General features: G+C 29.7%; 1 protein-coding gene across 10 annotated transcripts in view; it reads right to left on the bottom strand.

Annotated features, from left to right (window-relative positions):
- The window catches only part of Prosap (prosap), a 133,569-nt gene that overhangs the window by 55,545 nt on the left and 50,419 nt on the right, over window positions 1–27,605 (bottom strand). For all 10 annotated transcript variants that reach the window (XM_067276856.1, XM_067276859.1, XM_067276858.1 and 7 more), the window contains 2 exons: window positions 18,861–18,932; window positions 3,613–3,738 (listed from right to left, as the gene is read on the bottom strand). In XM_067276856.1, the coding sequence (XP_067132957.1) occupies window positions 3,613–3,738; window positions 18,861–18,932 (198 nt within the window). The remainder of the gene's footprint in view (window positions 1–3,612; window positions 3,739–18,860; window positions 18,933–27,605) is intronic.

Here is a 27,605-nt window from a genome sequence, read left to right on the forward strand (position 1 = left end):
AGGCATTGTCGTCGTTGCTTTCAGACTTTAGCTATTAAGACTGTCACTGTGTTTTCTTTTTATAGATTAATCTTCGTAATTAGTAAAATTTATTTAAATATTTTTAGGTAAGTATTATTAAACTTTTTTAAACTGTAGATATTACTTTCCTACAAATGATTACTTAATTTGTAAAAATGACAAATGAAATCAATACCTTATCCTGAACCTGTACCGGTGTGTGTTCTGTGAATAATACAGTTTATCACTAATGTTTTCAAACTATTTAACAGTTCGGAAACGTTAGTGATAAACTGTATTATTCACAGAACACACACTGGTACAGGTTCTGGATAAGGTGTTGATTTCCATCCCTGGAATTGATGTGTTATTGATGTTGATGATGAACGAAATACAGTGGTATCTCAGTACTCAAAGAATTTGATATTCAGACACAAATTCTGGAAAAAAGTCAGTAAGTATACAACTGAACAAACATGACCTGCTAGAACAAATTTTTGATTAATAGCATATTTTTATTTTGTCATCCATAAAAAATTTTTATGATAGTTTATTAGATAATTTTTATGAAATTTTTTACCCAAGGATAAATGCAGCGAAGCCAGAAGACCGGTGATTTACTCAGTTCTGCTTGAGGACAATAGATTTAAACTGAACTAAAAATTAACATACATAGGCTCAACCAACAGATCATTTACAAAAAGGATAGCTGAGCATTAACACGACACATACAACAAAAAGTTTAACTCCACCCTAGCCCAGTTTGCAAGTGAATCGAATATAACAGCCAAATGGGAAGAGGCTAAGATTATTATACTGTGCTTGATTATAACAAGCTTAGAACAATTGAAACAATAGAAATCTTTATGAAATTCCTCAAAAAGAACTGTATTAACAGCAGAGATGCAGACTCGCTCTCCACCGATGGCAATCACTCCTCAATAACCCCTTAAATTAAAGAGGCCAATCCACTCTCATTGAGCCCGTTGCAATCTTTCGAGCATTTTCTAAATTTATCTTGTTTTTTATTTTCCACTTTTAACAATTATCTTATCATCAATAGTCATTTGCACATCTTGGTTAAACGCAAAAGATAATTAACAATGTTGATATCATTTAAACTTTCTTAGCAATAACATCTAGTAAGAAGAAACCTTTATAAACAGTGAGTGACATTATTTAAATATCTGCTAACCAATGTTCCACCCGACCTTACTGTACCTGAAGAAGGCCATTCAAAACGGCCAAAAACATTTGTACTTAGTGATTAAACTGCTAGAATCAAGTTTGTGAAAGGTTTTGTCTTACTTATTTTATTTTAAGTAGTTCTAGCTTTGAGTGTAGAGATTAGTGTTATAGTCTTTGTGATTAATGGATTATCCTATGGATATCTATTTATAAATGTGCAATACTTCTGTATATTTTGCTTTACATACTCTGCTCTTTTTGGATTATTCTGGCTTGGTTCAATTTGATTGTGATTGAATTAAAACCACAAATTACATATGTGATATGCTCAGATGGTGGCTGGGTCAGCCTTCTAGAAGGATGTCATCTTTGCACTCTCTTAACCTTGCTCTTAGTGACCACTTGGTGGCTCCAACATAACATATAACATGTTTAATTCTATTATCCTTAATTGGTATCCTATAAGTTCCTTGGACATGTAGCAGGTTGATGGGCTGCTTATTATTTCACAGTATTTTACAAGGTGAGATCAAAAAGTTCCAGGACCGGTCCAATAAAAAAACATCTGACATACATGTTAATTTATTGAGCATTGTCACCTGCAAAATAAGTTCCTTTGGCAGCTATACACAGATTACAGCACTTCTCTCGGTTGTCAAAACATTTCTGAACTCTTTTTGTGACATTGTTAAGCACTTGATGTGATTTCATTTGAATGTCATCAATGTTCTCAAATCACTGTCCTTTCACCCCCTTTTTTAGCTGTAGAAATATAAAAAAAGTCACATGATGCAAAGTCTGGTGAACAAGGAGGGTGGAAAATCACAGCCATTTTATTTTTGGTGAGAAACTGTTGAATAGCAATAGCTGTATGAGTAGGGGCATTGTCATGATGCAACAACCAGTTCTGAGCTTTCCAAAGATCTAGTCTTTTTCATCTGACATTTTCATGCAGGCATCTCAAATCATCCATATAAAAATTTTTATTCACACTTTGCCCTTATGAAACAAATTCTTAAAGAATAATTTCCTCCTTATTGAAGAAAACAATGAGCATACTCTTCAGAGTGCAGCTCATTTGATGTGCTTTCTTTGGTCTGGATGAACTTATTGCATTATCTCCAAAGGCCTCTTTAAGAATTTTATATGATTCTGTTACAGTCTTGTGAAGTTTGAAGCAAAATTTCACACATATACATTGTAACTTAAAAGAATTAATTTTACAAAGTAATTAAAATCACAAATCAACAAGAACATGAATCTAAATAGCAAGAAACAAAAACTATATACGGTAATGGCACAAAAGTTGGCAGGAAGCTAAACATCAATGTCTATTACACATCCTAGTTCAGGCAAGTTCAGCACATAGCCAATTGTAGCACCACATCACCAGTCTCAGAACTTTCTGACAACCTCATACAGATGGTAGCATTGTGTAAGATAATATTCAGAAAAAACTCTACCTTAGCTGCTTCTACTTCCTTGTATATATGCTGGAAGGTTAACATATATTCAACAATTGTATACCCAGCCTGTTCATCTTTTTACTGTATGTTCTCCATTTCTGGTTAGTATCTATTGACCATAGATGTTATAAAGCATGGTTTGAAACCAAATTGATAGCCAAGTGTTTGATGTACTCTAGCTCCTGCATTCTCTCTTGGATAGTTTGACAATGCATATGGGCTCATTTCATAAAAGCCCTGAAGGCAGCTAGCAGGTAGTTAATTGGATCATGGGAAACCCAAGGGATAAATAAACAGTGGGTTATAAGATGACTTCCTATAAATGTTGGTGGTGATGACTAAATGGCTTCTTTATAACCCACTGTTTATCTGTTTAATTTGTTTACTTCTACATTCATAAACTCAGATTGTATAAGTCTTTTTACAATAATAATTAAACAAAAATATTTCTAATTTTCTGAATGTATTTAGCCTGTTGACAATCTGGACTTATTAAAAAATATTAGCCATTTCTTTTTAAAGTTCATGGTAAATAATAGTAAAATTAATATATTTGATAAATTAACAAAATATATTGACAATTCTCTGCAGTGTATGATAGAAACAAAAATTAAGTTAAAACTCTTAACATAATATTGAAAAAAATTCATATAATTTGATTAAATTCATTAGCATATCAATTTTAAAATCAGAAATAGAAACCATTGATAAACATTCTATAATGAAATCAATAATGAAAATAGTAATATGAGTTTTCTTAAAATTTGGCGATTCTTCTACAAACTAACAGTATTAACTGTAATTGTACTTTTAAAATAGTAAAACCATAAAAATTATAATATTTTCTATAACAATAAATAATATTTTTGAAAAGATAAAAATTGAACCAATAATAAACTTATAAATATTTTAAATAATTAATTTTATTTTTAAAAATAAATAATATACAATAACTCACTTCTAAATAACCTTCAGATTCAGGGAATGGATAATCAGCTAAAGGACGCTCTTCATCAAGAAATTTTCCAGCTTTTCCATTAACCGGTGGACAAAATAAACCATAGTTGAAACTTTCTTTCAATTCCTTATAAAAAATATACATATATTAAATTATTATTTTTGTTTAATTTCTCTATATAAATAAATATTTCTAACGAAAACTGTAACATTTCAGATTGCACAATAAGGTTAGTTTTATTTCTTCAACATATTTAAAAAAATTTTCATTCCAATCTTTACAAAAATTTCAATAACTATTATAAAAATAATAATTTCTGATATAATAATAATAATAATAATAATAATAACTCTCCCGTGGTCACTACCTGGTCGTGGTGGGAGAGCCCAGTAATTTTACTGATCCATAGGGCAATGCAGGCTGGAGCACAAGCTCCTGGTAGGGACACCCATGCCAGTAAGGTCTATGGGGAGAAATGAAGCTAAGAGTGACCACACCCACATTCTGTGGTGATATTTATTATGGTAATAACTAGATCAAAGTGTGATACCAACTCGGATGTCGCCCGGGTTAACAAGGTCCACGTTCGTGGGTTAGGCAGAGGCTCACGTTCGAAAAATAGGCCACAGTCTCCCTTGGTTACCAGTGGCGAAAGCAGCACCGGCCCAAGCATGGCTACTGCAATGCCCTCAACAGATGTGAGGAACCAACCCAGCCTTGGTGTTTCTGTGGCAATGCATCCACAGACCACAAAGGCTGGAAAACCACGCCAACGGATGAAATGGACAGTAGAAATGAACGAGTTTATCATCCGTACTTACTACACAATCACAAAACTCGAAACAAACATGACAGCATACAGACAACAACTACACCATAGATTCACACAACAGTATCCTCACCTCACTGTCACCGAACAAAGGGTTGTTGATCAAAAAAGAACAATTATACACAACAACCTTATTCCACAAACAACACTTGAACTTATCAAACAACAGGTTGCTGATCAAATACATCAACAGACAGAAACATCTAACATTAATGAAGATCATGTAACCTGTCAGGATAATCCAGCAACAAGCATTGATAATAACACACATACAACAAGTACCACTAATGATACTACAGACACTTCCTCATCCATCACTGATAACATAGACATGGATTTAGTTAATACGCTCTCACTTATATTTCAGGAAACACTCACTAAATATACAGGCACAGATCCCACACAACGACCACGAATTCCAAAAATCAACACGTCAAAAGAAGTAGGAAAAACACTAAATTACGTAAACACTCACTTACTACCACACTACATTCATTCAATTTCTACACTCGCAGACATTCATACATTAGTTTACGCTGGGGCAGTCACAGTAGTGACACACCATGGACTGAAAGTACAATCACAGACAAACACACAGAAAACAAAATTCTATGACAAGCCTGCCTGGCAGAGAAGAATAGAAATACAAATAAATGACATTAGACAGCAATTAGGCAGGCTGACACAATACGCTAAAAGCAACACAACACCCAAATTAAGGAAACAGCTCAAAAACATTTTCACCACAACAGACCAGACATCACACTCATTGACAAACACAATAAAATCACATACATTATAGACATATCCATTCCAAACACTCACAATATACAAAACGCATGTGCTGAAAAAATTAGCAAGTACACAGAACTCGCCCAGGAAATAAGGCATCTGTGGAGGATGGATAGTGTGCTTATTGTACCTGTTGTTCTCTCCTCTACAGGTGTCATACCACACACACTACACAAAAGCCTGGGCACATTACAATTGAATAGAAACATATACATCACACTACAGAAGGCCACTATATTGAATACATGTCATATTGTGAGAAAATTCCTGAATACAGACACACACACTGATACACTTCTTTAATTTCTGTTTTGGTTACTATGCCTTGACTTTGGTCCGGCATAGTACACAGCCACTGGTGTTAACCGAGTATATCTCACTTAACCCAACATAATAATATTGGTAGATTAAATAATGCATAAAGCTTACTCTAACTTATTTTTATTAAATCTGAACAATAAAACACACTGATATTTATACTATAAAAAACACTAATCAACAAAATTTTATCATCTTGTTAGTGATATACTATATTCATGTACAGTGGATGATCGGTTAACGAACAAATCGGATAACGGACACTTTGGCGAAATATTTTTATGTTCGGATAACGAACACCTCACAGAATAAACACAAGAAGAAGCAACATAAAATAATGAATATTGATTGTTCTTCCCTTGTCTTCAGGCAACAATTTGAAACTTTTTGGAGCGTGGGAGATGTCGACATTGACTCTCAACCCAGTATATACTGATCAGATAGTATTCCTCCGAACTTTGAAACTCCCCCTTGTAATTCCAGTCTTTTATTTTTCTGACAGAAACAATTCTTTTATAGTATCTGCGAGACTGTCGGGCAGGCACTCGTTAAGTTTTGCATTGGTTTTTATTTTTGAAAGATGAGAATATAATAGCAAAGGTAGAGAGTGGGCAGATGTCTGATGTTGCTGGGAATTTTAGCTTGAACAGGTCTACAATAGGCCACAGTTCAATCTTATCTAAGAAAGATACTGTGTTATCAAGAAGACTCGAACAGTTTAAGGAGTAACAAAAATCACGTCTGGGAAATAAAAGAGCTCTTGATAACAAAAGAACATTGAAGAGCTCATAATGGAACCTGAAACTGATCTGACAACAGAAGAACATGAAGAACTCTTGAATAAAGAACACCAAAAAACTCAGCAAGATATGTTTTCTTCTGAAAAAAAGGATTAATGCCAACATCTGCTATTAAAGATCTTTTGAAGAAGTGGGAGGATGTCACAGAACAATGGTCTTAGAATGGCATCCAAACCAGGTTGAGGTTAATAGGCTTGGGGATCTCTACAATTACAATGCTATTAATTACTTCTAAAAAAATTCTGAAAAAGAGAGAAATGCAATCGACATTAGACAGATTCTTTAACCTCCACAAACAGAAAAAACATGACTAATAAAAATGCAAGACTGTGTATATATGTATTTTTATTATTACATATAAATAAACATAGTAAGAAAGTATATTTTTTATTTTTGGAGTCTCCAGAACAAATTAATCAAATTCTCATAAAAACCTATGGTAAATCGACAATCAGTTAACGAACAATTTGGATAGTGAACAAAGTCTTGAAATGGATTATGTTTGTTAATCGATCTGTAACCCACTGTATTTTCAATAATTTTTTTTAATAAATAATGCAATTATTTATAATCTTATATGCATTGATATCCAAAATTAAAGCAACAAAAACAAATCATAAGATACATCAGAAAATATTTGGTGAATAAGGAAAAAATTTTGTTCACAGATACTTCATGCCACAAGAAATCAATTAGTCATATAAAATGAAAACAAAAAATTAATTTTCAGAAATATGCACATTTTTTCCAAAATATATCCAAAATATGTGGAAGTAGATTCCCAGACAACAGGGAGTGTGATCATCTCTGATCGCTTGCTACATAGCACCTAGAATAAGAAGTCATCCTGTTGACAAGGTTCTGGAGAAGCCTTTGGGCAATAAATCCTACTCCTCCATAAGAGTAGATTTAACTTATGGTGCATCCTGGGAGTAGACTGATAAGGACATTTAGGACAATAGGACATTTATTATGCTAAATGTACAATGACCCTCCTCAGAGTATCCTAGACACAATGGATCAAGTTTTGATCCAGAGATCATTCCATCTGGTGAATATCCTCCTCTTCAAGGAAATCCATAACCAGTTGAACTATAAAGGGCTATATAAACTCATATTACTATATTGTCCATAAAAATAATCTGGGGCTGATGGCACCCTGAAAAAGTCTCACAGATCTCATCTCTACAGCACTGAGTGATCAAAGTTTCATCCTTAAAGGTATGCAGGGGCATGGAGCTATCAACAAGATGAATCTCCCCAAACTAGGATACCAGTCCACCATAGCTCTTGCTTTCTCTGATGTTTGAACATTGTTAATATATATCTTACACTCTTTCCAGATGTTAACATATCAAGAATCAGTTTGCAAAGTGTATCTTGACTCATCAGAGAACGTAACAAGGCTTACTGGTTCTGTGTCTAGAGATGATGCTCACAACACTAGATGGGATCTCCTATGGGAAGGGATGAGGGGAACACACTAGTCATCTAGCATAAAGCCCCTTCTCTGCTGGCCACCTATATACAGCTTGCTTTGATACTGATGTTCCAATAGCACAATAGCAGCAGCAAGCTCATGAGAGACCTGTCTAGTGAGGGTGGTTAAATCGACACTCTTCATAAAGGATTGCTGATCTTGGATAACTTTGTCCTGCTTTTCTGGTAATGATTTCTGTTCCTTGAAACTATATCCAAAACATGCACACCACTTTTTGTGACAGTAGTAGCCATCTGGTGACTTCCACTTGAGACTAGCCTCCTTGGTTCTACTGATTGTCTATCATCTCAATGCATGATGATGATGATAATGCAATATAATTTTATCAAAATTTGATTGACCTAACCATAATCACTAATCAAAAATAGTTATATCACAGGTTCATGGAACTTCCATTTTCCCTTCGCATTATAATTTGCATGTTTCCTATGTATTCACTTCCAATTGATATAATAATTCAGTTTGTCATGCAAAATTGTATACATGTTGTTATTTTCAAAACTTTTACTAGTAGCGGTTTCAATTTATTATGCTAAATGTATTTGTTACTTTAATTTTGGAAATCAGTATTAACTTGATAAGGTTTTATGTTTTCAGTAAAATTTCTGTAAATATCTACCTGCAACATTCACCTCAAATCTCTTGATTAATTAACATGTAAAAACTAAAAATAGCTTTATTGAAATTTACTATAATTGATTTTGAAATAACTTTCTCTCTTAACTCCAAGATGTAGTAATAGTAAAAAACCAACTGATCAATAGTAGTTCCATTTAAGATTTATTCTTATTGCAACTTTATTTAGTTCATTCTTTAACTTATATTTCTTATAGAATTCATTACTACATAATAATAATTCTTTCAATAGTCAATATCTTGTCAAGGTGAAAGAGCCCAATAGTTCCAATGAATCATAAAGCAATGCCAGTAGAAGCATAAGCTTCCAATAGGACCATTTATGCCAATAAGGTCTATGAAAAGAAATAAAGTAAAAAGTAATCCCAAGCATCATCTAACCCAGAGTGGTTAACAATGTCTGTTCTCCATGTTACAGATGGCTAATTTTAAACTGTTTTTCAATGGGTACCAACAATTTTTTCCTGAAATATCTCCTGAAGCATTCACTGAAAGTCTCAGGTTCTCATTGTGAGATGAAAGAAATACACGTAGAATTAGTTTAACTATTAACTTATTAGATTGAAAATGGAATGGTATTCCATTGCAGAAAGTGTGTTTCCCATAAAAAAAAGAACTAGTATTTGTTAAGGAAAAACCCTACAGAAGTGTTAAGAAAGAGTAGTAGTGCTTTCAAGACTTGTTATACACTGTCTCAGGCCACAAAATTCAAAAGAACTGGCAGTGTGATTTATGATATGGCAAGGATGGTTACAAAACAGAAAATGGAAAGATACCAGAAAACAGTGAAGCTGCCCATATTATCTATCCTACAGCAAAAACAAAAACCTCCATGGAACCTCCACAAAAAATTTTCTCAAGAACTGAGGTTAGTCCAGCTATGGAATTGCACACTTTGATATGTATTTTGGAGATATTTCCTTTCAAGAGTCTTTGAGCACAGTAGCCATGTTCCAGAATTATAATTTTGCCAATGAATTCTGTTCAATGATTGACAAAGAAAACTTTGATGTGAACACCATTGTCTTTAGCAATGAGCACATTTCTGGTTAGATGGGTACACAAACTATCACAATTATTGCATTTGGGAAAGTGAAAAGTCCAGCCAACTGTATTCACTGATCTGAAGGTATTTCATTTGAAGAAGTTAACTGTCTAGTGTTCCATGTGTGCTGATGACATTATTGGTCCATTTTTTTATTTATTCCTCTGTGACCGCTGCTGTCTATTGTGACCTTCTGCACAACTGGTTTTTCCCTGCTGTACACAAGAGAACTTGGATTCAGAACCACATTTTTCAACAGGATGGTGCACTGCCTCACACAACTGCTAACATCCTTAATTAAATTACTTCACTAGCACTATGGGACATGAAGTTCCCCAGTACTTTGCTTTTAGTCACCCTTGGCCTCCTTACAGTCCTGGTTTGTCACCTTTACACTTCTTTTTGTGGAGCTACCTCAAAGATAGTTTATTGGGAAATGTCACAAACATTTTCAGGTCTTAGACATGCCATCATATGGCCTGCATTTTGAGCATGTTATTCACTGATTTCCTTTTGCCCACTTCTAATGGTAATGTAATGCATTTGTATTTTGTATTAAATGTAATGTAATGTATTTTTTGAAAGTATAGAGTAGGTTGTGTGCAATATACATAAACTTTTGATGTAAAATGGGTAAAATGTGAAGTATTTTTCATTGTTTTTTTTTACATTTTTTCATACTTATATTGATTTTTCATATACACATTAGTATTTTTCATACTTTTTCAAACCCACCTTCAATTGCCATACATCACTGGGCTATAATTTGGTAATAATAATTAAAAATTACTAATGAATTTGACCCTAGAGGGAGGTGTTAACTTTTAATTATTATCATCCAATCATAGCATGATGATATTAGGCAATTGAAGGTGAGTTATTGCAATGGTGAATGTTATGGCAATTGAAGGTGAGTTATTGAATGGAGTTATTGCACTGGGTGTAGTTAAGATATTTATACTTTTTCAAAAATTTTACCAATAGTAAAATTCAAGGTCAGAGTCCCTGGAATTTGAATAATTTTACTGACTCCACCCTAAAACATCCAACTCTGGCTCCACAACACCAGGTGACTTTTCAAAATTTTAAAATCAGTTTATATATTTAGCATCTTTATGTTTTCTGTAATGTTTTTTAATATTATAGGAAACCAACCCAACTACTATCTTCTCTTGCTGGAGCTAGTGGAAAAATGATATCAGCTTCCATTGTGTGCAGAAGGCTTTACAAAGGAGGTATGCATGCTAGGCAACCAGAAATTTGTAGTGTACATCACTCACCTAATGCCACAGGAGGTAACATTTGAATTGGTACAGATGCATGTGAACTGGACTGAAAGCCAATTCGAGATGTTGTTTGATCTGAAGAGAACCAGCTATCCACTATCATTCCTGTAATATTTGTGAAAGGGACTGTTATGGTGTTGGTAATGTATGCATTTGGGGTAGCATCTCTTTAGATAGCCACACAGATCTCTGTGTGTGCCAAGTGGAAATCTCAATGCTTAAGAGTACAGAGATGATACTCTAGACCCCTACCTATTTCCTTATGCAACTTATGAGGTGCAAAAGAAGAAATACTTGGTCTACAGGACAATAATGCTTGTCCTCACAGAGCTGATGGTGAAACAATATCTTTGGAAGGAAATTATTATGTGCAGCATGGAGTGGCCATCTCGATCGCCTGACCTCAATCCCAATGAGTATGTGTGGGATGTTCTAGAGAGATGTGTTTCTCTCTAGCCTCTTCTACCCTCACCCACCTCCAGAAACTTGGAATAGCTTGTAACAGTTTTTAAGGAACAATGGCCATTACTATCTACTGATCTTACAAACAGCATCATCAACAGCATGGAAAATTGCTGTCAATCCTGCAGAGCTGTCAAGGTGACCAAACTCCATGTTGTACTTTCCCTATTTCAGTCAGATACCTTACTTTTTAGATATTCCTATATTTGCTAATTTTCTGATGGAAAACTTCTCTTGTAAATATTTTTATGCTAATCTATAAAACATCATGTAATTCATTTTGTCATTAAATTTTATAAAATTCCACTAATTACTTTTTATTTATTATAAATTTTCTATTTGCAATAAATAAGAAAGATACAGTGAATCCAGCAAGTGTTTAATACTTGCTGGATTCACAAGATGAAAGAGATTTTAGAAACTTACAAAGCCCACGGTAGATGACATTGAAACAATTACAGGGATGCTGACACTGTCACCTGCCTGATGGTCTATGCACGAAGTATAGATTACCTCACTGTCTTACATTAGCATGACCCAAAATATTAATTCTCATTTATATTTACTTTATTTATACACTCCTTTATTTATCATATTGTATTTTATTTTATTTTTTCACTCTTTTTGTTATTATTTATATTTTCTTTTTGGTTACTGTTTGTATTTAAATTTATGTATATTCTATTCATCTTTGAATGTTTGTACATTCAATTTTGTTAATTTTTTTGTTCTGAGGAAGATCCATTAATTCCGGTCAAAAACACTTTTTTAATTATTAAACACTTGCTGGGTATTCTTTTTTATTTATTACTTACAGCCTTATCCAGTATTTTTACAAGTTTATCACATCACTAATTTTCTGTTTGTTTCTTAATTTACAAAAACCAGTGTAGAACAACTCCTTAGAAAAGCTGACTCTTCCTCATAAAGAGGAAGATGATAAATACAAATATACATCATTGTCAGTCTTAAGAAACACTCAAACACAAAATATATTATGACTGTTATAATCACAGACAAAACAGTCCAGCCATCATATTCATTGACCAAAAAAAAACAAAACAAAAAAAATCACATACATCATGGACATAGCTGTTTCAAACACACACAACATACAAAATATAATATACTGAAAAAAATTAGGAAATACTCAGAATTTGTCTAAGAAATAAAGCACTTAGAGATGAACAGAGCCTGTAGTTCTATCTTGCACAGGCAAAATGTCACATTTGCTAGCAAAAGTTATATGAAGTGTTAAGGCCTAATATTTCTAAACTTTTCTAAACTGCTTTCTGTAATATGATCATATTACAGAAAGCAGTCACACTAAACATATCCAATTTTATGACTGGACATGTTTAATGTGGCTGTATAATATAGAAACTATAGAACAGATATGGCCAAACTTTTATCCCTTAGGGGCTACTTTTTCGGTAAAATATAGTCTGCGGGCAACTATGAATATGGGCAAACAATTTTAGGATTTTTCAAATTTTTCATAGATATTTTAATAAATAATTAACAAGAATTTCAACTAAAAAAATATTATGGCAAATAAAGAAAACAAATAATTATATATTTTTTTATTTTATGAAGCACAATAATACAGTATTTATTAAATTAAAAAAATTACAATGTAAAGAAATAAATACACAAAAAAAATTTAGCAAATAAAGAAAAAAATGTTAATTATAATTTTTTTATTTTTTGAGATGAAATACTTATTAACTTAAAAAATACACTGTGAATAAGCAAATGAATAAAAATGTTTAATTAGACGAAATCTGACATTGCATAGGTTCAGCAAGTTTTTCAAAATTTGGCGATTGCCATTTATATGTGCATACATTGCAACTACAAGTAATTTAAAAGTTAACATTCATTTGCATTGTTCATTGGGATAAATACAAACATTATGGGTACGTTGCACAGACAATTCGATAATTTATTCTTACAATAATAGACTAAGATTTTTAAACATTAATTTAAGTGAAAGCAAATTGTTCAACTTTAGCTTCGCGGGCTACTTTCAAAACCTTTGCTGTCGACCGGTCAACCACGGTCTGTGTGTTAGCCACCCCTGCTATAGAACATCAATAATGAAGAAATTTATTTGATTAGATTCCAACTTTCTTAATTTTTAAAAAGCATTTTCAGCACACATCTATTTCTGACAATGTTATGTCAACATACAATATATATCATTGAACAGTTTCAAAAGTCCTAATTGAGAACTAAGAAAGAAAAATTTCATATTTTAATGGTTAAACCATCCAACAAAATGCTGAAATTCCCTTTAGTTCATTAAACAATGTAATGTTTTCTTACTGTTAAGAAAACATTACATAAGGATTTCTTTTGCTATTGTCTTCTAATTCTGAAGTTATTTAATAATGTTTTAAATTTCATAGAAATAAATAAACCAAAATTGTAATGACATTATCTGATTTAATTAAAAATAGCAGAAAATAATGCTGTTGTACATAAACAAAATGAAACATTGCACGGTCAAGCTAGAGCTATCATTTTAATATAAAACTCAAATTCAAGTGTTCTTTTCTATATTACTTTCTTTGTCTTCCAGTGTGAAAGATCATCAACAGATTATTTTTTTCAATTAATACCAAATAATTGTGTAAACAAAATAGCACAAAAGTTTGTTTTATAACATCTATACATTTCTCAAAGCATACACAATACCATGCAACATAGATTTATATAGATTCTTGATCATAACTTTGTTTAAATTAGTAGAAATCCAAGAAATGGCATCAATGAGTTCTTCATAGTTATTGTATTGTTAATCTTGTATATCTGCATTTCTTGCAGGCCAGAACAGAACATTTACATTGTTGCCTAGAAGTACTGGATGAATCACCAGCTTTATGCATTGATACATTATCTTGCTGCCATAGCCATGTTTTTGCAGCAGAAGTGTAGCTTGATCTATGGGAAAGATATGGTGAAAGTCCTCTACATAAACACTGCTATTATACTTCTGATTGACAACCTTAACTTTGACGTTTCCCATTTGAAGTAACAGTCCTAAAATCATAACACCACCTCCATGCTGCAATGTTTCACATGTTGATGGTTGGGTTCAGTGCAAAAATCATCATCATCATTGGTTCTCTGCTTGATAAACAGCAGGTTCTTGAGCTACATCTGCTTCTGCCTCCATTTTTCTCTATTCCACACCATAGTTCTCATTCTCTTGTATCCAATACCATCTTTTAAGTTGTCCAGCATCTTTCTCCTTCTCTGTCCTTTTCTTCTTTCCCCTTCTACTGATCTAACTCTGTTCTTGAGATTAATAAAGGGACAGACAGGCAACAGTGGGAACGTATAGGTCTGCAATTTTAAAATGCAGTCCAATAATCTTCCACTTTCACCATTAATATTAAATGATTTTGATTTATAAAACAAACAATTTTAATTATGAGAAATGCAAAATATTATTATTAATTAATGATCATAAACTAACTTGCATAATTATAATAAATTGGATCAGTTTTTTTAAGGAAAACAAATCGTATAAACAACTTTTAGAAAATAATGAAATATGAATAAGATTACATATAAAATTACTAAAACAGGCTAAACAGAAAAAAATATCTTTTTCATATAGAAAGATATTTTGAATACTGATAAGTTTTAAATCTTCCACCAGCCATTGTTCCTTAAATTTCATTAAAATTTTCAACAAAAACACATTTAATCCTTCATAATTAATGCAGTTTTTTTTTTCATTTTTTTAAGAATTATATATATTCACATCAATATATATACACATATATAACCTCTAAAGCATACATAATCTCTAATAACTTTGTTTTACATGGTAAATGTAAAACAAAGTTATTAGAGAGAGAATTACATAATAATTTCTCTCTCTCTAGTTTTTTAAAGTTTCTAACTTCCTATTGCATTCTCATTTCATTCTTATTAAGACAGATAATAAATGCATACATAACTCAATATACAAATAAGATACTGTCAAGTTTAGGAAATCAAATTCTTCTTTCTTCAGTAATGATTTTTGGCCATTCTGTGGACATCTACAGCTTGCAATAAATATCCAACCAAAGATGTGAAACACAAAATTGATTTGTTTAATTTAGAACATAGTTATCATAAAACATAAAACAAAAATTAATCAATTTAATAATTTTTAAACTAAAAAAGAAAAAGTGATAATGTAAGGTTAAGACGAGCAATTATTTATTGTGACATCATCACAATGCTGGGCTGCAATTTTTAATCATATTTTTGGGGAGATTGTGCCTTACTTATATTTGTGAGACATTCACATCTTGATGAGCGAGCTTTTTTCCTTTGAAATCAATGTAATTTTTATATAAAATAGTTGTAAATTACATGGATGCATACAATAGCTATTTATTTACTTATTTATTAAAAATATGCTTTATTTTTTTTTGAAAATTTCTTTCTGTAATTGTTGATTGTTAAAAATAAATTTAAAGTTTAAATTTAAATTTAAAATTTAAATTTAAAGTTTGTTTTTAAAACTTGAATAATTAATTACTTTATAGTTTATGAGTTTATTAAACTTAAGTTAGAGCTTTAATTTACTTTTACTGTCTGCTTGTTTTATAAGCTATAAAAAGAGGAGAATATACTTATGACAAACAGTACGAAATGAGAGAGGTGACTTGAAGATAATTATTTACCATCAAAATATAGCAATTTAATGTGATATAGGAGTTAATAATAATTTTTTGAATTTATTTAATCGCTTAAAGTGTCAAAGTGTTCATGATATTCTTACATTATTAAATGAAAAATACTTTATTTTTAACAGAGCAATTCCAGAAACAAATTTTCAAAGAAAGAAAATACACATTTTTAATAAATAAATAAATAGCAATTGTATAATCCATGTAATATACAACTATTTATGTAAAAACTGCATTGATTTGGAAAAAAGCTCACAGATCAAGATGTTACCATGTGGTAGTCAATGATATGTTCTGCAAAACTTATAAGTTGTTAAGAATGTTTTAACTTCTATTTTCTTGAAAACATTTGGGAAGCACACTTTGTCCTTTTTCTCAATAAAGGTTCATACCAAGGCTTATCCACATAAACAATATTGTTGAAATCTGTAATGATCATTATAATCTCCCCTTGTAAGTGACAAATTAAAAACAGGAAGGTCAGTGTTTGCAACAGATCAGTCTCAATCCTGATACAGTGAGGTTAGAATGTTGCACCAAAATCCTGAAAAATCTCAAGAAAAGAATTAGTAGTATGAGGAGAAAAACTGCCATTATGTTTCAATGCCAGGCTTCTCACAAACACTACCAAAACTGACACAATTGCTTGCTTGGGACTTACAGTGTTACAACATCCAGCTTACTGCCCAGATCTTGCTTCAAGTGATTTCTATTTATATTCCAAATTAAAAGAAAACCTCTGAAACTAAAATTCTAAAATGAAGTCAAGACTGACATATGCCACTGGTTTTGTAAAGTAAAAGAAAAACTTTATTAAGGATTACATTCAGAAACTTGTTAAATGTTGACAAGTATAATGAAGATGGAGAAAATTGTGTGTAAAACTAATTATATTGGAAAAATGTAAATAAAAGTTTAAGGTAGATTTACATTTTCATTTCATTTAAATATCTCACTTCCTTCATTTTTTATTTAGATAGAAGCTGAAATTTTTCAGCTTGCCCTTGTACTATTTGATATTCATTAACACATACAATTTTATACTCTAAAAAACTATGCTTTATTGGAATGAACTTTTAAATACTTAAAACCCAAGAGCTTTTAAACCAAGTAATTTTCTTATACTCAAGTTTGAATTAGAGTTTTGGAAGTTTTAATGACATATATATTCTTAATACAGATGAGATACAAATTATACATACGATAAAATCATACTAGTCTATTGAACAGTATCTAACTCTACATACTTGCAAATTAAGGCAAGAATTTCAGGTTTGAATACTATTCCTTATGTTTTTCAGATATATCTGATTTATTTATTTAATTTGAAAACATTCAGAATTAATTTTATCAACAAATAAGAATAAATAAACATTATTTAATTAGCTTAATCTAGTGATTTTCAATATAATAATTTGATTTTGATGTAAACAGACATATATTTATATATCCATGGCAGACAGATAAATTGAGAAATGTGCAGTCCCAATATTAATAAGAAAGTGACATCTTTATCACTGGTATTGGGATTCTATCTCGGTATTACTGTTTTAGTTCTATATAACAATTTACATTCAATTATAAATTTAAACATACTTTAATCATTTACATAGTAAGAAATTCTAAATTCACCATTCATATAAACACTTTTTACTAATGAAATTTTTGATGAGACTATGTCTCGTCTCTAAAATTGCACTGCTGTCAATGGCTGCACACCTTAGAGGTATAAAGGAGTATATGTCAGGAGTTGCAATTTGATGCAGAGTATTTGGTGCCCAAATCATCACACATAAAATAAACCAGACTTGAAGGTAGTCAGGGAACTGAGAACTGGGTCAAAAAAAAATATGAAATGCTGAGACTGTTTCTACAAACAGACGAAAGTGCGAGATTTCCTCATGTGTTGCTCTTGCTCTCTGAGACATAGTCTCGTTCCAAAAATGGCTTTACCATTTTACTTGTTACATCTATCCATAAGTAAACTGATGCTAGAATTTGTCTCTGCATTTATTCATTCTTTACATTATATGAATCCATAACAATATTAAATAGAAAACATAAGATGCAAAACTGATATAATTTCTTTTCATTTTTACCAGGATTTTTATTTAAAATCGATATAAATATAATTTAATGAAGATAGAACATCTAGTCATTAAATATAAAGTAAAAATTTGAAGAGTGTATTTTCAATTCATCTGCTACTTACACTCTTTATTATATATTATATTCAGAAAAATTAATAATACATATTTAATAAAAACTTATCAAGTCTTGCATTCTTAAGCAATACAAACTAATACTAATACTAAAACTAATACTCTCAAACTTGTTTTTGAAACTCAACAATATTCATACTTCAAATATTTAAGCCAATCTACAAAAATTTGTCAAACTAAATTTTACACTTTTCTCTCTATCCTAATATTAATTAAATGTTATGAATACTAAATACTACTTGTATAAGTACTAAATATGCATGAATACTGAACACTACCTTGAATAAATACTAAATTTACTAAATTAAATTTATTATTATTCAGAAATTTTTTTAAAAATAAATACTTAAATTTTCATTTACTTAGACAAACTTTAAATATCTTTTTCCTTTTTAAAAAGGAAAAAATTTTTTTCCAGTCAAACAAGTACACTGAACATTTTTTTTTAATTGTTAAAATGTTGCAGTTTTTTAAATTTCACTGTTTAAAAATCTTTTTACAAATTGCTAAATTTATATTTTTTAAACATATATTTTCAAACTATTTAAGCAGTTTACATATAAATGCTTAATTCATATAAAAAATGAAATTTAATTAAGTAAGTTTCATTTAATTTATACAAAATCATTTACAACATACACAAAAATATATTAAGTTTACCTTTGGTAAAGAGGAAAGAACTTGCTCTTTAATGATCCAAATCAATTCTTCTTTTGAAAATTGTAAGCATTTCTGTAAAATAAAATTCCGTTCAATAATAATCAAGTATTTAGGATATTAAAAAAAATCATTTAACTCTAATCTAGTTCAGGATATCTTTGTTAGTTCAAAATTCAAGGGACAAAATAATCGCAACTTTGAATTATCCAAGATTTACATATATCTCTACACTATGCAAATGCCACGTAACTGATGTAATTAATTAAGCAAACAGAATACTGATACATAAAAAGAATGCTATTTTCATTAAGTAATATTAATAATATAAATGTGAAGGTAAACAGCGCATGTCCCAATGAGAATTTCACAGGTTGTCAGGTAGGTTTTATAAAAAGTAACACAGATTTCTTGAAATGTAGCTTAAAAGAACATCAGCTTTAAATGAACATCAGCTTAAAAGGTATGTGAGGGCCAACTCAACTGTAGCATGTTGGTTGGCCCTCACATACCTTTTAAGCTGATGTTCACATCTCATATCAATAGCACTTGATGCTCTGCAGTTTCCGTACTGTTTGTTCACAGTACACTTTAACCACAGTAGCATATGAACAGTTCACAAACTGTGCAGTTTCAGAAAAACTGCTACACTTGGCCTAAAAGCCAATGATCATTTCCTTTTGCAAATCTGATAAATAATGCATTCTACTCCTGGTAGCAATAATTGATATATATGCACATTGTCTACAAATCATCTTATTCACACACCAAGCCAGCTCATGATACATGCCTTATTTCATTGGCTATGCACTGCTTACATCAAAAGTAGGAAGTGGTCATATTAATATGAGTCAACCATGTATTTAATTCATTTAAAAATACTAAAAATATCAGTGAAACATTCCAATTTGGTTACTACATAAATATCATCTTTAAAAATGTTGAACAAGTGATATTGCTTTTAAACCAGAAAAATGTGAATCTCATTACATCCTCTTTAGTATTTTCCTTTATGATAACTAACAAACTTAGATATGATAAATATGTATGTTCCACTTTAATCACTGAAGAAAAAATTTTAAAAAGTCAGCTATTCAGTAGCTTCCTTTGATAAAATTAACAATTTTAACTATATTTTTAACACATTTTTGAGATTTGGTAAAATCTCTTCAGATGCCACTTCTCAATGTATAAAGCAATGATTCTAAAAAGCACTATTATTAATTTCTAAAAACTGTTAATAACTCCACTATATCTTCCAGTAATATATACTACATCACTTGTAATTCTTTTAGTTTTTTTAAGTCTACTTTATGTTGACTAATAATGCACTTTTCTAATTTGATAAATACAACAAATCTCATTGCATACAAAATTTAACATATATAACTCATACAGAAAGATTTCTGTTCTGTTTCTTTTGGTTGTCAAAACTACTATATTGATTTTCTGACTCATTGGTAGACCATAAAATTAGACTCGCAATTTGAAAAACATTTTATTTTAGTTGATCTCTGAAGTTTATATATCATCAAAACTGCTAAATTTTTTTAAACTTGAAAATTTTTACTCTGGAAAAACCAATTTGAGTCAAACTTTATGCTAAGAGATTTTTTCCTTAATATATATGAATCTTTTCTATTTATTGAATTTACAAAAACTATATAATTAATAATTTATCATTTCATCAAACAATGGCTATAACAATAACAAAAATAGAACAGAAAAATTGGATGTATGATTGAATTGAATTAAAAAAAAAAAAAAAACATATCGAAAGGATCCAGAAAGGAAAAATATTTAATCAATAAACTAACATTCTCAACCGTCATCTTCTGGTTAGATGTATTCTAAAATAAAACATGAAATAGAGTAAACAATTTAAAGTAGATGGAACAAACACATAATTAATTAATGTTGTGTGTATTTGTTCCATCTACTTTATGCAGCCAATTGCATAATGGAAAAATTAATGATCCTTAAACATATAAAGGAACATGAAAATATCATTAAAAAATAGGGGCTTACAGCTTTTGTTACTAACAATAAGTCTTCCTGTTCAAGTCTTCCTTGATGATGCTCAATTTCTACATCAAACCATTAAAAAGCCCACCTCAAGCATTTGGAAAAGCTAAATGTGTATATGGTTGCTAGAAAGGCCATCACCATCAACTATAAGGACATAAATCTCATAAGCATGAAAATCACTGTTTGAAGTTACCTAAAGAAATATATAGGGTTCAAAAATTTGATCTTCAACAAAACTGGACAATGATATAAAAATTAAAAACACTCTAGCCTTAAGAGTCTCCCACTAGTGAGATGAAAATCCAGAAAAAGAAACACTTTTGTTTTCTGGATACTGGAAGTGCTTGAAATTTTTAAAGTAGACATGCAAGGGTTGTATATCAACTTTCAAGAAAAACAGATTTCCCAAGCATGGCAAGCCCTATTTGATAATTCATTATAAAACCACACTACATTATCTATGTTTGGATGCATCCCATTAATCAATCTTTGGTTTTAAATTCAAATTTATCTAGAGTTCTGTAAATTCCATTTTCAAACATCAAAGTCTGTGGCATTCCATTTCTGAAAACTGTAACATGAAACATGTTATATTAATACAATCTCCATGAAATTACTGGTATAAAGCAATAAAATACGTGATAATGCTTTTATTGCTTTAACAATAACAAAGCAATAAAATAACAATGATAAGGCTTACGGCCTCTCTTTGTGAATAGAGCAACAAAACTACACCCAAGTACACTTTCTTGACATAGACATTATATTACAACATGGTCGGTTGAGAATAAAGATGTTCTGTAAAAAGTCATATACTCTGTTCTTCATCCATACAAAATCACAAAACCTTTCAATTATAAAATCTCTGCCTTTAAGGCCCTTGTAAGAAGGGTTTACACCCATTGCTTGATGGCAGAGGATAGGAAAATAGAGCTAGATTACATTTCAAGCATAGCCAGGTAATATGGATACCCTGCACACCTTATCAATGCTTTTATTGTATGCCAAGAACATCCAACAGAATCATTACAATCGGAAAATGGGTCATTTTTACTTGTTACTTATAACAAGGTCCTTGCCAGCATCTACAAGAAAATATCTTGCTTTATGAGTAACAGGATTGCTTACAGGTCATCCCCTACTGTTTTTTCTAGCATTAGAAATGATAAGGACCAATTGGAGAGAAATTGCAACCCGGGAGTCTATACTATCCCTGTACATGATCATAGGGTAAATCATCCATGTGAATATATTGGAGCTACTGCTCATGGTCTAAAAATAAGGATCAAGGAGCATAAATACACAATTCAGAAGGATCTTTCCACTACTGCATTATCTTCTTTTGCCATTGATAACAATGTGCAAGTTAAATTTGAAGATGCCTGGTTATTACAATGCAGTAATGGCCCAGCCAACCTGAAATATCTTGAGAGACTAGAAATATTCAAAGCATTTAAAAGAGAGACAGTGATTAATTTTAAGGAAATGTACTCAGTAGCAACTGCGTGGAGAGCATGCTTTGACTTACAATAGGTCTTGAATTAAGTTTGGATTTTATATTTTGTATAAACCAGGTATTTTTTAAAACTGTTATCCAGTTTGAAGAACCTTGTTACATGCATGCTCAATGTCATGTTTATTTTCGTAACGTTCAAAATTTTTAAATTTTTGTTCTTTTTAAAACATGCATTCTATTAGTTCTAAACCATTAAAAATGGAGGAAAACATTCATTTTTCATTTAATTAAATCTAATTCATGCTGGTTGTCTGTAATCACGTATTTTAATGAAGTAGATCTTAGAAGTAGACCAAAAGCATTTATTTTTCTGAATTTTGATCTGTCTACTGAAAGAATCTCAAGGTTAGAGAGTTTTTCATTTTTGATAGAGTATTTTGTAAGTCTGTACCCATAGGAGTTCCTCATTTTGTTGTTTCTTTCATTACAGGGAAACTATGTCATTGACTACAGATGAATAAATTCAAATAATTTTGATTCTGGGGAACCTACAGTCATCAAGAAGTGGCCAGAAAATTCAATAGGCTCTATCCAAATTCTGTACCTATTATGCACAGACAGTAAGCTCATTGCATGATTGGTCCACAGTCTGGATGGAGACTACTGAATTCTCTGTCCATTTCTCAGTGACGACTGATCCCCATCATCAAAATCACTTGAATTCATTCATTTGTAGTCATTGACATGGTTTCCCTATAAGGAAAGAAATGGTAATATGAGAAACTTCTATGGAACACTGTATATTTTTTATTCTTATTTTTTCCATTATGCAATCAGCTCCATTCATACACAAAGCTTTAACCAATTATGTCTTTTTCCATCTATTTTAAATTGTTCTCTCTATTTTATTTTCTTTTTAGAATACATTTAACCTGAAGATGACAGTTTAAAACATTAGTCTACTGATTAAATATTTTTCCTTGCTGGATTCTTAGTGATATTTTTCTTAATTTAAAACAATGGTTATTTTTCTTTCAAAATTGATTCTGTATCTGTAAAAATTTGTTATTAACATAATTCAAAAATAATAAATTTTTTAATTTAAATTGATCATTTGTTTTAGAAATATATAAAATAAAACCTGATTTAATAGCCATATCATAAACTGAAATTGCTAGACTATCTTCAGTCTGCATTTAAGTTAATTTTTAATTAATTAAATGATAAAATATGATCTGCAGACAGACAGTTATGCAACCATCTTGTGTGAAGATATACAATTAAAAATTAATTATAGTATTTAGAAAATTCTAAAAGAAAAGTTGATCCAGAGTGGGGATCTAACCTATAGCTTTTATTTACTGGGCAGATATGCTTCTAATTTTATTACTAAATCTCTGTCTGATCTTTTCTTCCAGGCCAGTATTAATTTTGAGTATATAATTAAATAAATATACAAAAAAATATTTTAAACTGATTATCTTACAGCAGACAGAAACAAAAAATATTTAAATACATTGAACTTAGGCTTTGCACAATAAATTTTGAACAAAAATTTATTGTGTAAAGCCTAAGAATGATCCTATAAGAATCAAAATTACTATAAATTTTTTTAAATATTTTAAATTTCCAGTACTTTCGTATTTAAAAGATCATTTGTTTTTGGTTTGATTTTTTTTTTATTTAAAAAGTGATCTGTCAACTATAATTAAATAGGTCAACATAGAGGGCCAAGGACATAAGATGTCCCAACTGGTGTGACTACTAACCAGAACACCATAGGAATAAATTAAATCCTGTTTAAAGATGAGAAAAGTGTAGAAAAAATATGTTGAATGATAACAAAAACGAAGTGTAAAAATGATAGTGAACTCATGCAATCAGCTAAGAAGGAAGCAGATAAAGTATGGGGAAAAACTGTTGGGATTAAATGAAAAGTCAAAAATCTCAAAAAGATTAGAAAGGTAAACTTGAATTCAAATTTAAAAAGTTTACATATTTGGCAATTCAAATTTGGAAAGAGAACAGAGAAGAGGAAGCTCTGAATGTAAGAGAGAAAAATCACACATCACTAGCATAAAAGTAATTGACTTTAAAAAGTGACAGAAGAAATTAAATAAATAAGAGAGAAAAGAACTAACAACCTGCATGGCAGTATGACATTCCTATGGTATTTTCACTTTGTCATTTTTTATTATCTGAAACATTGCATTATCCTTTACTTTGTTATTCTAATACCCAATGACCTTTCAAACTTCCTCTTATATATCTGTAGTGACTCTCATTGTCTATTCTTATCTATTTCTTTTTTTTCTTTCCAATCTTTTCTCTATTTTTCTTGAACAATCTCTGGAAGACAGCAGAGCAACGTGGTCCACTGAGCACATGCTTTCTTTGCTTGAATGTTTAGTTTTTCTGAATTAAATTCAAATTTTTACCTAACTTTTTCCAACCTGTTATTGCACTTTATATCTTTATATGCTTGAAATATCATCATTCTAGATTTTTATGTCTCAACAACTTTATATCTTCTGTAGCCACATTTCCATATTTATTAACTTCATTTTGAATCACAGTATCTATGTATCGTCTGTAGGTTTTATTAGTCTTATTTCAACCTTAAATGTAAACTGCATCTGAAAAATTAACTGAACTCCCTAGATTCTCTATCTTCATTCCAAATTACTCGTACATAATCCACATATCTTTGGTAGAACTTTTCACCTTTCACTTATATTAGTTTAGAACTTTTTTTTTTATAAATTCCACTACTGTTTTCAACTATCCAACCTATCAGATGCAAATATACAAAAGCATCTCTTCTCTATCTATATATATTCTTTAAAACATAAAACATAATTTATAAACCATCAAAGATGTTGAATTTGATATCTTATCTCATCACATACTAAATTCCTACTGCTTTTTCCAGAAAATGAAATGCCAACTCAATTTTCATCTTTACATAAAACTGTATTTTTAACACTTATTTTATTTTATTCATTTTTATCAGATTATTCTTTGATTAAATTAATAATTAGAATAAAAAAGAAAACATTTAGAATAAAAGAAAATAATGGGATTAGATTTATAAATTTGGTTAATAAAATAAAACAATATTTTAATAAAATTTATTTTCTTAGTTATATCAGTTAATCTTATGAGATGATATATATTACAAAATAATTTCAAAATGTTAAGCTATTTTCAAAATTTATTGTAAAACTGTGAAAACTATGAATTAAAATTTAAATTTTTAATTCATTTAAACTGCAATGAATTTTTCATTACAAATATTTTAAAATTGTTATTTGTGTTATGCATAGTATCCATCAGATTTTTAATATTTTTGGAGTTAAGAATGTGATTCTTGGAAGCACTCAAATAAACTAAAATGTTTAACTTCTAGAGTAAAGAATGTTTAGTTTTATGATAATTATAAAGAAACTTTATTAATAGTTATTATTATTAACAATTATTACACATTAGAAAAATATATATAATATGTGCCGGTACAGTGCACCTATAACTTTTATGTACTGTACAGTACATAATATAATAATTATACATTAATTAGTTCTGCGTTTTATTACAGAAAATTAATTAACATACAATTTCACTTACATAAAACAACAAAACAAAAAAACCTGCTTTAACAAAGAAAAAATAGTTCAAATACTTTTGAAAGTTCAAAAGCACTTAAATTTTATTTTTTCCCCCCATTAAAACAATTTTGTTTGTTACAGAACTAATTATCAATAATTGAGAAATATTATTAGATAGAACCTTTGAAATTATAATATCTATATGAAAATCCTCAACTTACAGAAGTGAAATAATTTATTATTTAATAACTTTGAAAGTAAATTCATTTCATCACTCATATATTTGCATCCAGAACCAAATTCATATGAATAAAAAAAAATTTAAATTATTTAAAAATTAAACTTTTCTACTTTAAGTTTTGAATTTTAAAATGTTAGTAATGTATTATTCACAAAACACTGTAATTCAGACAAATTTTAAATTGAGAGTAGAGAAAAGCAGCTACTATAAAAAGCAGAAATAATAATTTCATCTAAAATGTCTAAAATATTTAAATCTTTTTTGAATGAATATGATTTTATAGAGGAAAGAAAATGTATTGTTAAGATTTTTTTTTATGCTTTCAAAATATTTAAAATACTTCTTTATAAAAATATTTCTATGAAACTCTATTAAAACAGTTCAAAATATTTTATCATTTATATCTAATTATCAAACATTCAACTTTATAAATTTACATTTTATTAAAAAAATAACTTTTAATAATATATTATTTTGTTTATCATAGAAAATATTCTGCACTGCTTTTTTTTATTTTAATGTACTATACTCTTATTTTATTGAAACTTTTAAAACCTAATAATCCAAAAAAATTATAAAAATTGCACTGCTGCACTATATAAATTAAAAATTTTAATTATTTTTGAATAATTTTTTTAACACATACTTTGATTATTTTTATAAAATGCTGTATGATAAATGTTCATAAATTTTCAACATAAATTATTTTTATTAAAGAAAATAATTTAGCTTATTTACTACAAAAAAAATCTATAATCTTCAATATATATTTATCATTACAATACATAGCAAATTATTGACATATTAAATTATTATTATTATTCTGTAAATTATTTGTTTTTGATACTGTACAAAGAATTTAATTTTTATCACTGATTTCTTTATTCATTTTTTGTACTTTTTTGGTAGAGAACTGTATTTGCTTAAAAAAATTATAATTTTCCTTGTTTATTTATATGTTAATATTCAGTAAATTAAATTTAACATGATAATATATGTTTTTTAATTATTAAAATGTACTTTTATCATCATCATTGTTGTTATTACAAATAAAATACAGTAGACTCTCGTAAATTCAAACTCAGAGGAACGGCTTTAAACAATTCAACTTAAAAAGAGATATTTCTGAATGGGTTACAAAACAAGAAAAAAAATTATTTTAACACCATATTAATACTACATAGTAAGCAGAATAATGTTTAATTAATGAGAGATATGAAACAAAAGTACAGTAGTGCATTCAATGAAATAAAGAAAAGATCATTGCCATCAAGATCAAATCATTCAACTTCAAGTATGTCAACAGCATGGTTGGTTTAATCCCAGACTCATCAACAATCTTGGATGTTATTCCTCTAGATTCAACCTTCTTGATAATGCCACTTTGGTTTCGAAGTCTAAAGATGTATTGCACGTGA

The sequence above is a fragment of the Centruroides vittatus genome, unplaced genomic scaffold (genome assembly GCF_030686945.1).
Source record: "Centruroides vittatus isolate TY-2023 unplaced genomic scaffold, ASM3068694v2 contig_717, whole genome shotgun sequence".
Classification (NCBI taxonomy): domain Eukaryota; kingdom Metazoa; phylum Arthropoda; class Arachnida; order Scorpiones; family Buthidae; genus Centruroides; species Centruroides vittatus.